This window comes from Mesitornis unicolor, unplaced genomic scaffold (assembly GCF_000695765.1).
Source record: "Mesitornis unicolor isolate BGI_N332 unplaced genomic scaffold, ASM69576v1 scaffold34148, whole genome shotgun sequence".
Lineage (NCBI taxonomy): Eukaryota > Metazoa > Chordata > Aves > Mesitornithiformes > Mesitornithidae > Mesitornis > Mesitornis unicolor.
In genome coordinates this window covers 8044-25370 of record NW_010203373.1, presented here as the reverse complement: position 1 = coordinate 25370, position 17327 = coordinate 8044, and the positions used below count along the sequence as shown (strand labels likewise).

General features: G+C 47.0%; 1 protein-coding gene across 1 annotated transcript in view; it reads left to right on the top strand.

The window, feature by feature from the left end:
- Window positions 1–16587, top strand: part of LOC104545522 (chromosome unknown open reading frame, human C10orf76) — a 117352-nt gene extending 100765 nt beyond the window's left edge. Inside the window, exons 24-25 of the mRNA XM_010190687.1 lie at window positions 10083–10199; window positions 16128–16587. Coding sequence (XP_010188989.1) covers window positions 10083–10199; window positions 16128–16220 — 210 coding nt within the window. The 3' untranslated portion in view covers window positions 16221–16587. The remainder of the gene's footprint in view (window positions 1–10082; window positions 10200–16127) is intronic.
- The last annotated feature ends 740 nt before the right edge of the window (window positions 16588–17327 follow it).

Sequence of the window (17327 nt, the reverse complement as noted above, 5' to 3'; positions counted from 1 at the left end):
TAGAGAGAGTAAAAATAAAGCAGTAGTACTGTGTTGTCGCTGTGTAAGTCTGTGACAACCCATGTTTTAAATCTTGTATAATGATTCTAGTGCCCTTATTTCAGAAAAGATCTTGTAGAACTGCAGAATTATACAGATAATGAAACAGTTATTTGCTCATCTGATTTCTCAGCTATCCGGGCTTCTTGCTTGTATTCAAAAGTTCTGGTTTTCCCTATCTTAGAATGGACTTGAGTTCATTTTCTACATGTGGTCAGTTAGGCGGGTGAGCTCTGGGTTTCCTCTTTCTTGGCCTTTCCATGCATCTTCTCAGGCCTTTTATCACTTCCATTGTGCAATTAATAACTGGCTTTTTATTGTCATATTTAATTGCTGAAATGTAAGTAGGAGCTATGGAACTGATTTTTCTAAGCTCTGCCCCTCCAAATGCATACCTTCCTTCCCCAGTCCTAACTGGGTGTTTCTCTGGCGTGTCTTGTATTGTTTTGACTTGCTTTAAACATACACCATCTGCTTGGTTTGTGGCCAGTTTTTTAGTGTATTGCTATTTAGCTTTGCTGCTTCCTTTAATTAAATGTATTCGTGTTGTGCAAACCAAGTTTAATAAGATTCCTGACCATTAAAAAAAGTCATGAGCTAGGTGGTTAGCATCTACTTTATCTCAGCAAGCGTCAGACCCGGGGCTGTACTGGTAGCGTTTGTAGAGGCTGTTTGCTTGCTACTTGCTGTAAAAGAAGAAGAAAAAGGAAAAATCAAATGTGTGGTGAGCTCTGTGGCTTTTTGGAGTGTCTGTGTGCTCCTTTCATTTGTCTTGATCTTCCAGTCGGAGTCCTGGTGGGGTTTTTTTCCAAGTCGGTGTCTGTGATCATTGCGTGCTGTAGAAGTCTGCGGTGGCTGTGTGAGGAGCAGAAGCTCTCTTGGATCCCCTGCTGATTGCTGTGAACCTGACCAGGTGACGTAGTTGCAGAAACCTCCCGTGACTGCAGATGTTTGATTAGACCATCGCCAGAATAAGCCTCCCTGCTGGTTTTCCCTCGGGCACAATTAGATTTTGGTTTCTTTGAACTGGAACAGTCCACCTGCTTCTGTTGGGGTTTGATTGAACGGAAAGGTTTTAACTGCATACTGTGTCTAAATCCATTCTCTAGACAGCCTTTTCCTGAGCCAGCTGTCTTTGGGCAAATTTGAATTTCTTCACTAGGAATGGGTTTCCTCTGGTGTACATCAGGTGTCCTGTTGTCACCTCATCAAGGCAATCTGAACTGAAAGCTGTATATTTGAGTTTCAGCATTTGCCAGGATGCTTTCTGGCTGCGGGTCCTAAGAAGATTTTATTTCTGACCTTAGATTGTAAAATCTTCAGCTACTGTTTTTTAGCTTCTTGTAGCTGTATTTGATTTCTGTAACGGCTTTGTGTGTCCTGGCCTCTCAGTTTGACTGGAGCAGCAGCTCATTATTTTTACCTTGTTTTAGGCACCAGGTTTACTGGTCTGTCTTTGGTGAGTTAACTGGTGCTGGAGAGCTGCTGCTGATTGGGTTTTTTTTACCTCTCTGTTCAGAGGGACAAGGTCTTCTGTAAATAGAGGATTGCACCAAATGTTGTACACAAATGACAGCATTCATTTGCTGAATGCTGGTTAGCCACTTAGGCTGAATGGGTAATGTGCATGCACAGTGAACATAAGGATGCTCTCTTCCTCTTGTCTGATGTTTTGGTGACAGCAGTTGATGTACTGCTGTGCTAGAATGCAGCTGGTAGATAAAAAGCTTCTCCTGGAACAGCCCATCACATTTCAGCACTTAAGTTAATTGTAAGCACAATGGGGAAATAAAAAAATTAACGGTCCGGTCCATAGCTGTCTGCAGTGCCTTTCAAGCCTTGGCAGAATTGCAAGTGCTCTTACGTATCTAGCAGTGAGAAATGTTTTCATAAATGCCACCAGCTGGAGATAAGGGTTCACAACTCCAAAATGGGCTGTAACTCCAAAATAGCAGATCTATCTATCTCAGGGTTTTATGCTCCTGCCATTATCCTGGCTGCTGCCTGCTTTCCTCACAAAATTTCTCACAACAGGTGAGCTTAGCGGACACCTCATCCAGTTTCTGGTGGATCACCCCATCCAGATCTAAAATGTTGCTCTGGAGGGTGCTTGATTTATTAATTGACATTTTTAAAGATAATCTGTTTCAGGATCTTTGACTTGTTTTTCGCTGCCTGGGCTTTGGAAGTGCCAGCATTGTACAGTACATGGGTGTTCGTTCTCTTGGCAGAAACCCACTGAACCCATTTTCCTTTCTCGAATCCCATGGAATTGCCTCCTGCATTTCCTCTTGAGAGCCTGTCCCTCCAGTTGGGGAAAGAGAGCCCAGAATCTCACAGAGAGTACCAGGTTCTTTGAGCCAGCTGGTTTAGGCAGATAAGTATAAACCCACTGACCACCTGTGAAAATGGGGAAAGTGGATTAGTCCTGAGAAGGAGCAGTGGGAGGCTAAGTGCATTTTTGCTTCCTGTCCTCCAAACCCATACAGGCTGAGCAGAGTGCATTTAACACATATAGGAGTTATGTGTCTGCAGACGTGACTTCTTGAAATTACTCTGTAGTAAAAGGATTTGTGGGACAGACTTTCTGGTGAAGGTGAGTGGGTTTTCAGCTACCTGGAGCTCAGAGGGTGTCATACTCCTAGCACAGTACTCCCTAGCCCTAGTGAAGGCTACACAGGGATGTCAAGGGCTGTGGACCACATTAATATCTTCTATTTGTCTGTACCTTTTACAAATTAAGTCCACTGCAAGCTGTGCACATAGCTGGTCTCTGTGACCAGATGTCTCTGTCATTACTTGCCTTTGTCCTACTTTGCAGCCTTTCTGCTGCTTAAAGTAACTGTTGAACCTTGCGAAGGGCTGTCCCGTGAGAGCTTGCAATAGGGACTGTGATGTGCATTTACAGCTGCTTCTGGGTCGAGCTGGAGAACAGTCTTGGCTTTGGGATGGTTTTGAGAGCTGTGCGATTTCCAGATTGGTTGGATCAGTAGAGGCTTTTCCCACCATTAAATAGAGTTGAACACCTTAGGCTTCTAATGGATTGTAGTTTTAAAACATTTCTGCAGCAGATAACTCTTGTCCCCAAACGGGGATGCCATTTCTTCTAGCAGAGTTCAGAGAATGACATTTTCTTAGTGATCTTATAAATTATTTGTCTTTGGAAGAGGCTCCTGTGGGCAGAGGAGAAAGACTGTAACTGAACCCTCCCACTCCATGTATAGACACTGTCAACTTTGTAGGCTTGTTCCTTTAAAGATCGGAGATCTCTGAGGTCGTTGAACAAACATCTGAGCTACTGCATATCAGCTGAGCCCGACAGAATGGCTTAATGGAAGGAGGAAAAAGGAGTGTGAAATGGCCCTCTTTGATGTTGCCAAGTATAATAATAGTGATAATAATGATGTTTTATGTATGATCAAAACCTTTTGTCTTGTGTAGAGAAGTGGCAGGGCCCGAATTTCAGTACCACTCAAGTGTAAATGTGTAACAGCAGTCCTCAGGAAGGACTTGGGATGTGGAGAGTTAATCTTTCCTCGTGTTTGGCTGGGCACAAGTAGTGCAGTGGACACAGCAGCACTGCCAGGAGTGACTGGCAAAGGACAAACTGATGAGCAAAGACTGTTCACTCCTGGGCTCCTAGACATAGTATGTCCTGGCTACTGCTTAGTGAGCTGAGAAGAGGAAGATAGGCAAACATAATCTAAAAAGTGTCTGAGTAACCTGGTGGGAACTGTGTGCAAGGGGTCCCTGTGCTCACCTTAGCAGTGGAAAGCAAGGCAAGGCACCTTTTCTGCCTGTCTCCTGTCTCTCTCATCTTTGCTGTGTGCTGCCCAGCCTTGTCCATCTCTCCTGCTTGAGGCACTAAACAGGAGACTCTCTTGACTCCCATCAGCTTGTGTTTCTCCACAGTCAGGACTGGAGCATGTATTCATGGCCCAGTGCCATCCTGGGGCTCATGGTTGGCTGTGCCCACCCCTGCAGACCTTTCTCCTTGCTGTGACCTGGACAGACCTCTCTTGTCTCACTGCCCAGCATTGCTGATGCATTCTGCATCCGTGCAGTCCTGTTTCATTCCTCAGAGGAGAAATTTGCCCTTGGTTGCTTTCACTTAAATCTTTTGGGCTAGCTGAGCTTTTTACTATTGGAAAAACCCTTCTTCCAGGAATTTTTCCTGCCCTCGGGGCAGACAGGATGCTGCTTCCTACTCCAAGAGTGCCAGTTGTGTGAGCTGGTGGGCGCTGTCTTACAGCCTTGGTCTGAGCACTCTCATGCTCTCAGAGCCTGCAGCAGGAGAGAGCCATAGGTCCTTCACTTGCTCGTGGTACAAACAGCATCTGTTTGATGCTGCAGGAATGACAATGTGCTGCCTGTCTTGCATATATGTGGCACAACTACACTTGCATCTCAAGCCCAGACCTTTGTCTTTCCCACCACGTGCACCAGACCCGCTCTGCATCCTCCGGATCCAGAGACGTGTGCTGTACGCACAGCACGTTGTGGGAATCTGGCTCGTTAGACTGTCATAGCAACATCCTCCTCCTCTCTCTCTTAGCATGCATGGACATGGAATTAATGCTATAGGCTTGATCAGCTTGGAGGTGAGGGACGGTGTTGAGGCACCAGCACTGCAGTTAGCTCCAGGACAGCTGCACAGGTAAGGTGGTGTTGGGTTAGACAAAAACTCTGTGCTGCTGCATGTCCTAGGGCGGGTGCTTTTCCTGAAGCCGATGTGAATGGCAGCTGCTTCCAGCACACATGGGTGGCGCTGGCAGTCTTGGTGGATCATCTCGCTGGACTTAGCTCCTGCAGACAGTGAAAGAAGAGAGGGAGGAGATGAGCGCAGCTGGGGTCTGGGCAGAATCTGTTGGGAAGTGTGGCAGCTGTGTGTGTATGTTTTTATTTAAGTTCTAATTATTTAGTTATGTGCTTTGTCTGTGGTACTTCTTGGTATTAATTCCAGAAAAGACTCCAGCCTGCCTCAGCAACTTTTGAGTTGTTCTTTGAGAAGTGTGATGCTATTTGGAAAACAAAATACCATTTTCCATATCAATTAGAAGATTATACTTTAAAATTTAAGTCAACTATTGGGCACTATTATGGAGAGGCAATAGCCTCCTCATAGCCCAGGTGCCAGAAGCCTTTTCGTTACAATGAGAAATGTTGCTGTTCAGTTGATTTCACTCAGGGACCAAGTTGCTTGTGAAGATTAGTGGGGGAGAAAAAGGGGAAGATTTGTACTAAACCTGGAGTAAACAAGCCAGTTTGAGGACTCCAGTGTAAAATGCACATCAGGCTTCTACTAGCAGAGGGAAACCTTCTACAGCCTCTGTCCTCTAAGCTGAGGTCATAAACTGATGGGTTTGCTCGTGGTGTCTTGGGCTTTGCCTAGGTTTCATAGGTGGGACTGCCCAAATTCCCTCTGTGGTACACAGGCAGTGACAGGGACTCCACCACCTCTGCAGAGAGGACAGAAGGGACGTTTGTCCCTGTCTGCCTTTGATCCCTGTGCCATGTTTGTGCAGCAGCATTGGTGAGGGTGTTATGTGCCCCCTAGAGAGGCTGCTCCATCCTTCCAACATGGGACAGAAGCACCCCGCTTTTTTGTCCTGTGAGGGATTGCAAGGCCTGATCTGATCCCATCTCAGCCCTGTGAACCACATGGAGCTGGTGTGAAGGGCAGATACATTTTGACCTGCAGTTTGTTGAAGGGTTTTTTTGCCTTTTGCTTGATGTGAGATAATTCAGTCAGTTCTTTTCCAACTGCTTCTGCGTCATGGTAGCTAACGACTTACTTATGGGCATGGAGAGGCTTTAGTGAGATGCTGGTGACGCTGACTGATTGCATTCTTGTCCTTTGCTGCGCTGATTAAAAAGACACTGTAGAGACCTTGCTTTCTTCTTGCTTCTGCTTTTCCTTTACTTTTCTGTCATTACCTGTGCCTGTTTCCCAGAACCCACCGACCACCAAGTCCTTTGCTGCTAACCGTGGCTGTGTTCTCCTGGGCAGGATGGGGATCAGAGACTGCTGGATGTAACCCCCTTGTTTCCCCAGACAGGCTCGTCCAGAAGGTCCAGTCTCCCCGGGGGGCATGCAACAACCCAGATCCAGTTGAGGATCGGGCAGTGGGAAGAGCTCTGGTGCAGTAAGAGGCCTGTGTGGCCTCTGTTGTAAGCCAGCCCCCCTGCTGTGTTACCCAGAGGGGTGTCTCCACTCATAGGTGGTCGGTGTTACCGAGGAAGGAGAGTTACGGGACATGGGCAGGAAGAAGCTGAAATCCGAGTGCCGCAGAAACCGCTTGCTGTTCAGAGCAGTTCCCAAAATGTTGGTTTGGGGACGCATACGCAGGGACCTGAATTGCTAATGTTTCTCTGGAACTTCTGGAGAGCAGTCAGTGAGTGAGTGAGTGGTAGGGCAGGGGTTAATTTGATGGCAAATTGTCTTTAGATTGCAGCAGTGCAGCTCCACTGACTTCTGGTTTGTTGCAGTGGAGTGAATGAGCAATTGTAGCCTCTAGGGCTGATACGGGTTACTCCAGGAAAGGAATTCAGCAGCCTTCACTTCTCTTCTATTGACCTCCTCCATGTTGCTCACTTCTGTCATACTGCTTTTTTGAGACTCTGAGCCCCCTAAGGTAACCTACAAAAAGAGATTTAGGTTGTGACTACTTTTTTTTTTTTCCCACTGGAAAGATTCAGTAAAGCATTTTTTTTAATATAGTTTGCCCTACATGTTTATCCTTGCAATCTGAGGAGTGTCACATCTTATCGTCCCTGTTGCTTGCTAAGAAGCTCCTTAGAAATCTTCTACAGTCCATTTTCTTCTATCCTTGCCCGGCACTAGAAAGGGTGTTACCCACTACTTAGTGGGTACTTAGCTGCTTGTGTGATTTTTAAAAAGTGAATGACTATTTAAAGTCCATGTGGGAGAGCCCAGCTAAAAGTCCCTTCCTTTTTAAGTTATTCATACTTCATCATCTTGGAACTGATGTTTTCTAGTCTTTCACAGAGACTTCTAGGAAGACCAAGTCAGACAAGACCTTGAAGGAGAAACGCTTTAATCTCAAAATTAAATTCCTTCAGTTCTTTTGTATCTGACAGGAAGGTACAAATAAAGATCTCTTGTGTTTAATGCAAAAGGGCGTTCTTCCTGCAGTCGTCTTCCTGAGCAGAAGTCAAAGCAGTGTGTAAGAAGGGCAAAGGATGCTGGCGTGCAATCTTCCCTTACACAGAGAACGTGAGGTTTTTGTAGAATGCTGATGCCTTTCAGACCTTCATGTCAGATGTGCTTAATACCTTCTGCTGCTCCTTAACCTCTCCTCTGCCTAGCTGCTGCATCTTAAAGAGCAGATGACATCGTTTCAGGGATGGCAGGTCCTAATCTCAGTAACAGTTCCTATCCATTACAGGGTATGAAGTGAAATGATCTGTGAGTGGGTTTATCTCAGATCCCACGTAGCGTTTTTTTTTTCTCAGCAGCAGCAAGAAAGGGAAATTATCAGGGAGTGAGGAGAAGCTGTTTATTTTTAACTTACCCTTTCTTTTTAAGTTCTATTTCATAATTAAAGGAGATAAGGAGTTGAAGCTAACGAAAATACATAGCTAAAGGGATAAGCTGATCTCAAATTCACTGCAGAGATTACGGTAAGTAGTGGGTAACACAGTAGAGACTTTGGGGCGTCTTGTTCCTTCCCTGTCCTCTTCCAAGTGCATCAAGCTGAGTTCTTAGCTGCCTTTCCAAGGTGACACAGGAGGGCGGATTTAAAGGATAGTGCTTACAGAGCTCACTGCTGCCCTTGGAGTTTACTTCTGCTCACAGTGGTTTGAGGATGCCCCTGTTGAGTATCTGAAGAGATCTCTACTCAGAGCTAGCAAGGAGGAATCCTGCTGCTTCATGGAGAAGTGTGTACATCCACTGTCGGGGCACATTCGTATGACCTTCGCTCGGCTGTGTGCAGGGGGCATGGGGGAGTGAAGAGGACCCAAGGGAAGTCTCATGAGGAATGGGGTTACCCTGAGTGGTAAAATGCCTCTACTCTGAGTTACTGCTGGAAAAGCACATTCTACTCATCACCTTTCAAATAGGGTTTCTCTCCTGCAGCTTATTGATCTTGGTCAACTGGGCTTTGTCAAATTGACAGGAGGATACCCTCTGATTCATGCAAGCTGCTAGATTCTTTATTGCTCAGAAGAAAGTGCATTATACTATTACTCTCCATCCCTAGTGGATAGTTCCATCCCAGACAAAATTATTCCTGTACCAGACATCTTTCTTTCATCATTGCTCTTGTCTCTGTGATACTTCTCACAGCTTCTGCATACAGGAACAAGAAGGCCAGACTGCATTTGGAGATGGCTGTCGTTGCAGGGGGTTCTTCCTCATTGCCAGTGGAGCTGACAAGCAGCATTAGAAAATGAGTCCTGGAGAGGAGGCTGCATGCTCTTGCAGCAGCAGAACACTGCCAAGCTATTCTTAAATAACCTTGCACACCACTTAATTGCTACCCCTAGCTTGTCTCTGCAATGCTGGAGGACAGCTGAGCTGCAAAGAGACTCTGCTGTGTGGCCATCTTACCACTTCTGGGAACTTTTTTTACCTTCAGTCCTCGTTTGGATGATGCCCTGTGGCTTCTGTCACCTCAGGCCCTAGCCTACGTCTCAGTGTTTGTATGAGTGTCTCTGTGTACCGCTGCCATGTGCAAAGTTTGGGAAGGAACAAGGTTTTGAAGGGAGCCCATAGCAAGTCTGGAATTTCTCAAGGAAAGGACGTAAGGACATTATTCAGTCCTGTAAAGGGCAGGAGCTGACAGCTGCCTAAAAGGGTAATTGAGGGTGGTGTTTACATTGTTGGGAGGTCAAGAGGAGAAGTAGAAGGGCTCCTTGTTGTTCTGGTCACTGGTGTGCTACGTGCTCTGCAGTGCTTTTATTAGGGTATCTTCTGCATTGTGAATGCCTTGGGGTAGAGTCCTCTTTCTTTGCACCTCATATTGTGTAGTCCTCCTGGCTGGGGCTTTTCATGAGCAGAGGCTACTGTAATGCAAACCACAGATGTCGATATTCTGTCTGTTTAGCTCTTAGGTCAAGTGGTAACAGCCTAAGAAAGAAGTTCATGTGTTTAAGAGAGTCGTTTCAAGCATATGTTTTGCCCAGGAGGGCTGAGCTCTATGGCTCCTGGTAGGAAGATTATCGTTACTTACCACCTCGCAAATGCTTTGTGGAATGTGTTTGTCCGTGCAGTGCTTTGAAGCTAAAAAGCATTGTGAGAGTCCCTCTTGGTGCTCCCTAGTTAGGAAAATGAATAGTTCAATAGGACAGAGATGTGCAACTATGAATTTGCAAGTATAGCCCAGTGCTGGGAGTAGAGTAAGGCAGTAATATAAGCTGGAGTGCTTTGGTTGCAGGGAAGGCAGATAATAAAGCATCTCCTTGGCAGGAAGACCTGGAGTCATGTCTCCATCTGTTTCCAAACAAAGAGGCTGTACCAGAGCCGGTCTCTTCCTAGTGCCTGTCAGCAGTTTGTTCCCATCAGGAGAGAGGTGCAGTGCTCTGTGTGGGAGCTGACCTGAGCAGCTGCAGAAGCTGGCGGTTTGGCAGATCGTGGATGCTGATGAGCAAGCCAGCAGGGAGGTGTGCTGGCAAAACTGGCGTTGGGCGGACCATGGGGTCAGGCAAACCTGTGTTTGCATAGTGCCTACTGTGCTATGTTTGGGTATACACATGGTAATTAGCTGCTTAATTTAATGAGATAATGCCTGCTTCTCCTAGAGATATAATAGTACTTGGAACACTGCTGCTGTCATAGACTCGTCCGCTTTTCCCATGAATGAAGAAATTCTTTATATTTGAGGGATGTTCCTTGCTGGTATTAGGAAGACTTTAGTGCCCACCTCCGTGTTGTTAGTCATGAGCCAAATATTGGCTGCTAAAGCCATGTATGTTGCAAAAACAGGTGCCAGAGCTGTGATCTATCTCAGGCCCGCTCCTCCTATGCTGAGGCATCTGTGGATGCTGACTCCTCCGCTGTCTTTGGCTGTCTCTGGCAGGTTTTGGAAGTGGTGCGGTCCAACTACGACACGCTGACCCTGAAACTGCAGGATGGACTGGACCAGTACGAGCGCTACTCAGAGCAGCATAAGGAGGCTGCCTTCTTCAAAGAGCTGGTAAGCTGAATCAACAGCCTTTTTCCAAAGCTTCTGCTTACGGCCTGAGCCGTAAAGTGGGGTAAAGCTGAGCAGCTCTGTTACTCCATTGGGCTGCCCCCAGAGATGGGGCAAGAAGAGGATCTGAACAGACACTGCATGTCTCAACTGATATGAATGCTCCCTGGAGCTCCCAGACCCATGACTGGGGAGGAACCACCAGACTGCCCAGGCCAGCAACTGGTCAGTCAGTCTCTGTCCCTTCTGTCATGGGGATCCACTGTGTTTTCTGGTGGTAAATTTGGATGGTGGAGAAGCTGACCGTTCCCACCTTGGGTTTATCACACAGAGCTTAGCCTTTTTGCTGTTGTTAAGGGAACCACAATGTATGGGACTGAGCAGAGTATGTGGTGCTGGTAAAACATGTACCTGCTCGTTTCTTTCCTCCATCATCCATAAAATAGGGTTCCCAAGCAAAGAAAGTAAAGGCATTCCCTAGAAATGTCTCCTCCTGCCAGAGAAGACTAATAGTAGGAAGCGTCACAAAAATATTACAGCAAAGACAAAACTGAGTCCAAAGACAAAATTTGAGTCCAAATAATTTGGCTTGGTAGCTATATTCTTCAGCAAGTCAGCTTGCTTACCCTGCTCCAGGGAGCCCTGATGCAACGTTTTCTTGTACAGTGGCCGCATCACCAGGAGGCAGTGTTTTTGTAGTGGCTGGTCTCTGAGAGGAGCCTGTTTTTCCTCACTTTTGAATCATTACAGCTTCAGTGAAGGGAGAGATCTCTAACTTTGGCAGCTTTCTCCACCAGTTTGAGAGCTGATTCTCTCTCCCAGCTCTGTCCTTGCTGATTGATGAGTAATTGATGCCTGCCCACTCCATCACAAGTCTGCATGAGTTTAGGAATGTCATGCCTCCCTCTGTCTACTCTGCTCCAGAGCAAGCACGCCTGAATTGGTTTTGCTTCCTTCTACAGAATGCTTTTTTAATGCTTTTTTTTTGGTCATTCCAGCACTGCCATTGGGTAATATACAGGCAAAAACATTTGCAATCACTTTCATGTCATTTTCTTTTGCTCTTTTGTGCCTGTTTTTGTCTCCCTGGCCTGCTGTTTGATACTGTATCTGAAATACATTGTGAAGAAATTTGGCCGTACCCTTCCGGTTACATGGGTTTCTCCTATTGCTGTACCCTGGAAATAAAATGCACTTGTTTTTCTGTTGTCATCTGTTCTGTCTCAGGGGCTCCTGGCCTCCTCAGCCAGCATCTCCTTCCCCAGCCTCTTGGCCACATGACTGCTCTGCTGCCTGCGTGCCCCACTTTCCACTTGGCCTGGCAGAAGCTCAGGCTGATCATGCCAATTGATTAAAATTACATTCTCAGTTGTAAGATCATCACAGCTACAAAACACTTCAGCTAAAATGATTTTATTCCTAGCCTGATTTTTTTTTTAAATCCCAATTTTGTATCTTTAAGTATCTGTTTACAGTAACCAGTCCCTTCTCAGCTCCCTTCTGAAAACTGCCTGTCCAGGTACGCCTGGGACCCTCTCCTCAAGAGCATATGAAAGCCTGAATAATTACTGTATAAATGTGCTGATTTGACCCAGTTGTGAATCTGTTTAATCCACATTTCTCTAGATGCCCTGAGAATTGGGACCCTATTAAATGTTCTTTACTCACAGCTACAGAAAATTCCCTGCATTCCGTTAAGCCGTTCCCTCAACACAGCGGGAAATCAACCTGAAATGTTATGATTTGTCTTCAGCAAACCCAGCTGGCCTCCCATCCTACATGCTGGTTTTTCCTCTAGGTGCACAGTAACTGACGGCTTTATTAATTGTTCAAACAAGTAATCAAAAAGGCCCTAGTCTGCCCCGTCCTCCCCATAGCCTCTTCAAACCAGGTACTTGGCTCCCTTTTTGCAAGGCTTCTGAGTCTTCACTTCAGCTTCTGTTGCTGGTGGTGGATAATATCTCCCTACCCGAGGTGCTGTGTTTCTCTGCTGAGTTTTGCAGGATTTCACGGAGGGGGCAGAGTGGCCTTGCTGCAGTTTGCTTTGTGGGCTCTGCCAAACGAGCAGGGCTGGTGGTGAATTAGGTTTCCAGTATGGTTTCCAAACTCATGCTGGTCCCATCAGGTCTTCCTGAACAGGATCTGTTTGCAAATAGTTCTTTCCAGATTCTACCTGGTTTTCTTGTCTCTATCTGTGCGATTGCATAAAAGCAAATCCTTCTTGGTGGGGAATGACACACAGGAGCCATTTTCCTTTTCGGCTGCCTTTTCATCTCTCTGTGCTCCCATTAAGTGGGTGAGCAGAAACTTCCCCAAGCCTTTCTCTTGGCTCCTTTATGCTTAGAAATCTCGTTCTCACTCCTTTGACGCGCTTTGCTAATGCACTGCTTCACTTCTCTGGCTTTGCCTCAGTGCTACTCTTTCTTGCTAATCCCAAAGAAAAATCTGCTTTCTTCTCCCATTCCCTTTTCAAAGGGGCTTTCAAAGGGCTGTGATAGTGCAGCCACATTGTGGTGGAAGGTGATGTGCAGAGTGTTTTATCAACTGGGTTTTCTGGCCTGTTGTGCTGCCTTTGAGGGGCTAAAGGAAGGAAGTTAGGAAGTTTTCTAACACTTTTTATGTACTTTCCTTTGAACCCTCAGGGATGTCATTTGAGGTCTGTGCTGCTTTGATAGAATGAATGGCTTGGATGTGAGCTTTTGCACCCTCACATTGCAGCTGGAGGAATGTGTGGAAAGAGATTCAGCATCTTTCCAAAACATTCACTGTCTTTGCAGTTGGAGACGTTTCAGCAGAGTCTCAAAATAGTCTGATTAAGGGATTGATTTCTGCGGGGGAAATTACACTAATTTGACTTTTAATTAGATGTAGTAGTCAGTGTAAACCCTTCCACCCATTGTACAAATTTCTTAAGAGCTGCTTGTTGATTGGAAACAGGTTTTATTGATGAGACTTGCTGCAGAGTGTCTGCACAGTGTTGCACACATCCAGCTATAGAGACACAAAACTAGAACTGAATAATGTTTTCCTCACATGGTTAATGCCACCGCTTCCTCCATTCTTTCATTTGCTCACTGTTCTCCAGGTGATCTCAGCACTTCATGCACTTCCTGTTTCTTCAAAGTGTGTGAGTTAAATGGGATCCAAGCTGCTAATAGGGAGAAAACCATTTTAAAAGCTCTTCTGACCCTAGAGCTCCAGTATGCTCCGTAGAGAAGCGAGAGAGGACATGTGCTCTGCTTTTATTTCCTTGCAGAAGGAACATTAAAGCTCTGAGCTTGCTTTCTGAGGCTGGTTTTAACCCCTTGTATCGGCCACTCTGGAGAGTCCTGGTAGCTTCCAGGCTGGCGGCCAGGCCAGGGCTGCCTGCTGCACTGCGTCCTGGGGTGTAGCCTCGTGGATGGAGCGGCTCGGCCAGACCGCAGGGAGGTTCTGAAGTTTATCCTTGTCACCGGCTGTCACCTCCCTGTGTCATTGTCTGCTCTGCCAGCCCCGAAAGGGAGATGAGCTCTGGCTCCCCGTGCTGAGCCCTGGTGCTGGAGATAACTTGATTTAACTCTAATTTGAGCTATTCTTACCTTTTAAGCTGGTTGGCTCAGAGCTGCCTGCTTTCTCACAGCAGAATAAATGCTAGGCAAAGATTTGTAGAGATACCAGAGTCATCTTGTGTGTTGTAATCATGTCCACTCCTCTCCTTGTGTTAAAGCAGATCTAAGTCCATCTAGACCACTCTTGGCCAGAGTTTGTGTCTAAGCTCCTCTTGAAACCTGAAGCTGTCTTTTAAGTGAAAACAGCTCCGTACCGGCCTCAGGTGATCTACTCCACTGCTTCCCAACCCATAGGTTTAAAAGTATTTCCTCTTTTCCAGTGCAAATCTTCTTTTTCTTAAATTAACCTGAGTACTTCTTGCCCCATCCCTGGGGAGCCAGAGAAATATTACTCACTGTTCTCTTTCTGACCTCATTTTACATATTGGAGAGTGTTTGCTCTGTTCTTCCTAAATGTTCTCTTTGCAAACTAAACAGGCTTAATTTCTGTGCTCTACCCCATAGCTGCAATATCTGCTAAGCCCCATGTTCTCATCGTGTGCCACTTTGACCCCCTTTCTGGGCTTGTTGAGACTGCTGCCACATCCTTCTTGGAGACTGTGCTATGTAGATAAGTTGGGCATCTTCTACTGCTGGTGCCTGGCCTTTGGCAGCAGTTCCCAAGGCCAGGAGCTCATTTCTGCTTGTTCTTTCTGTTGCTGGGACCCATAGCAATGCTTCTAGTCAGAATTAAGCATGCTGGCTCACACTGCATGTAGCATCTGCCCCTTTTCTGCAAGCAGTGATGTTGCCCAGGGCAGAGAACTCTCTGCATTGGTTTAGCCATGTTGTTCCCTCTTGTCAGAACTGACTGGTTGGCTGAGATGGGAGCACTCAGTGGGACTGGGACCAAATCCTGTGGGGGCTTTGTTTCCTGACAGGGAGACAGTCCAGAGCAAGCCAATGTTCTGGAGACCACTTGCAGTGGCATTTAACATAAGATAACCACAGGTTATAGCCTACAAGACGTGATCCCATGCTATTTCAGTATGGAGTAAGTCAGAAGGCACCCAGAGAAGAGAGCTGAGGGGATGCTCCAAGGGAACGCAGATGCATGTGGTCTCTGCCAAACACCCTGATGAAGGAGAGTTTGAGGTTTCTGCAGATGCCATAAAACTCAAATACTCTGTCTTTAAGTGTAGACACCTTCCCTACTTTGCTTGGGCAGTTAGGATCTGTGCAATGGGGCTCCCTGGGTTCATTTCACAGCTTTCTCTGTTAACTTTCCATGTTTTTAATTGCTTCCCACTCTTTGCACATTCTGCCTTTTGGGGAGTTTTCTGCTCTCCCCCTCTTTTTTTCTCACCAGGGCAGCAAGTGGGACCCTTAGCGGTATGAACACTGCTAACTTGCTCTTCTTGCTGGATTCTTTGTTCTGCTTCTATATAATTCATCCCCCAGTGCTTTTAAAAAGCACAAAACACTAACCAGGTCAGCAACAACCTTATTATCACAGGCTCCGAGTCTCTGGGAACTGTAATCCCATTGTTTGGATGAGCTTGTGTCAGTTTTGCTTTCTGTCACTGCTGCACAGGCTCTGACACAGATGATGTTTGACTTTGTTTTCTCGTTGCTGAGCGCAGCTGAGCCTGAGCCCAGTCTGGGGCCCACGTGTTTGACCAGCGAGTCTGCAAGCACGGAGAGGGGAGGGAAGGTGCTGCGCGCTGGGGCTGCCCGGCTCTGCAAGCGACCTGCGATCTGGCTTCGTTAAGGGATAAAGGTGTCTCTTCTTCAGGGCCAGCTCCAGAGCCAGCTTCAAGTGTGAGGCACTCAGCAGAGAACACACACAGCTGGCTCTGAACGCATGGTTTTCTGCCAGTGTGGGTGGTAATTTGTGTTTACAGCACAGTAGCATGGCCTCTGTCCTTTCCTTGCCTCTGCTTCATTGGCTCTGCAGGTTCTGGAGCAGGACAGAGGCCATGGCACTACATTCATCCAGGAGAAAGCTGGCTGGTACTGCCGTGGGCACTGGTGGAAAAGGCTCTTCCAGCTGCAGCCTCGAAGTGCTCAATTTCCCCATCACTTTTCCTCAGAATAGGAAACGCATCACAGCTCATGCATCCAAACAGAGCATCCTCTCCCATCCCTGTCTCATCTGGAATTTACTATCCTTGCCAAGACATCACTATAGACATTCCTGTTATGCCAGGAAGCAGCTAATCCTCAGAGATTCCTTGCTGAGCTGGAGTCTCAGTGAGAGCTGGCTGCAGCAAGTTCTCTGAGGCTATAACTGCATGCAAAACAGCTTCATGCTGAACCTGGAGGTCAGCAGCATCAAAGCTGCCATGCTCGTGGGGAGCCTGGAAGAGTCCCTTTCTAAAACATCTTGTTTTGTCTCTGTCAGGTTCGGTCCATCAGCATCAATGTGAGGAAGAACCTTGCCTTCAACACGCTGAGCCAGGAGCTGCTCCTGAAGGAATTCTCGACGATCTCTTGAAGCAGGGATGCAGCTGCTGCGCAGGGCGGACCAGAGATGGGCCTGTCTGGGCAGGGACACTACGGATCTGCAGCCTTGCCTTCCATCTGCAGAAGAGACTGCATTTCTTCTAGGGGAGAGCCTTGCTGCTGTGTGTTTGATCCCAGAGATGTGTGTTTCAAGAGGACTGAGGCTGAGGAGAGGCGATCGACATCTTGAGGAGGAGGAGGAAGCAATTTTGTGAGGTGCCATGGGGGTGTACAGCCACTCCTGTGACGTCGCAGTGGGAGATTCCCTCCACAGCCTCAGAGAAGATGCACTGGAAACCTTTGTAGCAGAGCTGGGGAGAGCTCACAACCAAAATAATAAAGCCAGTCCAGCTCTGTGAAACAGTCCTGGGTTGAGATCGCTTGCCTGCTCTACGGGTGAGGGCTGTTCTCCTCATCAGCCTAGATCAACCCTCCCTCCCGCAATGTAGGTCAAATCCACTGCCATCCCATTGGGAGTGGCTTTGGGGTATAAAACAGTTTCCCCAAGGAACAGGCCCTGCTCACTGCTGGCTCCTGATGTCAGGAGGTGCCACTTGAACCAAGCCATCAGATTGCTGGAGAAGGGGAAATCTTACCTCCAAGGCTGTTGGCTGACGGGATCCAGTCTGAGCCAGAGTATTGGGTATGCGAGTTTATGGGTCATCAAACAGCACACTTTGTAACTGGAGACCAGCTCTGTTTGAGGTCGCTGTTGCTTCCAGTAGCCCAGCTCATCTCTGCTGTTTCTAAGGTTGAGGGACATTTTTGGATACTCCACTTTCATGGGGCGTCCCCTTGATGCCCATCAGAGACTGCTTTGTGACAATCCTACTCTTCCTCACAGGAATGTCTGCCTTGCACATGTTTGCAAGTGCCTGGTGATCTTCACGAGCTGAGAGGTCCCCAGTTTTTCCCCTGTGTGTAGCATGCAGTTAAAATGCAGCTGGAGAAGCAGTAACTTCCCTTTCCTCCCATCTTCACCAAGCCACTTGCAGTAGCAGTCTGCTACTGAGAGCTTCCTAAGGAAGAGCTCCGGGATGATGCCCCTTTCTGCTCTGAGGTGCCCAGGGCCAGGGGAGTCTGTTCCCATTGCTGTGTC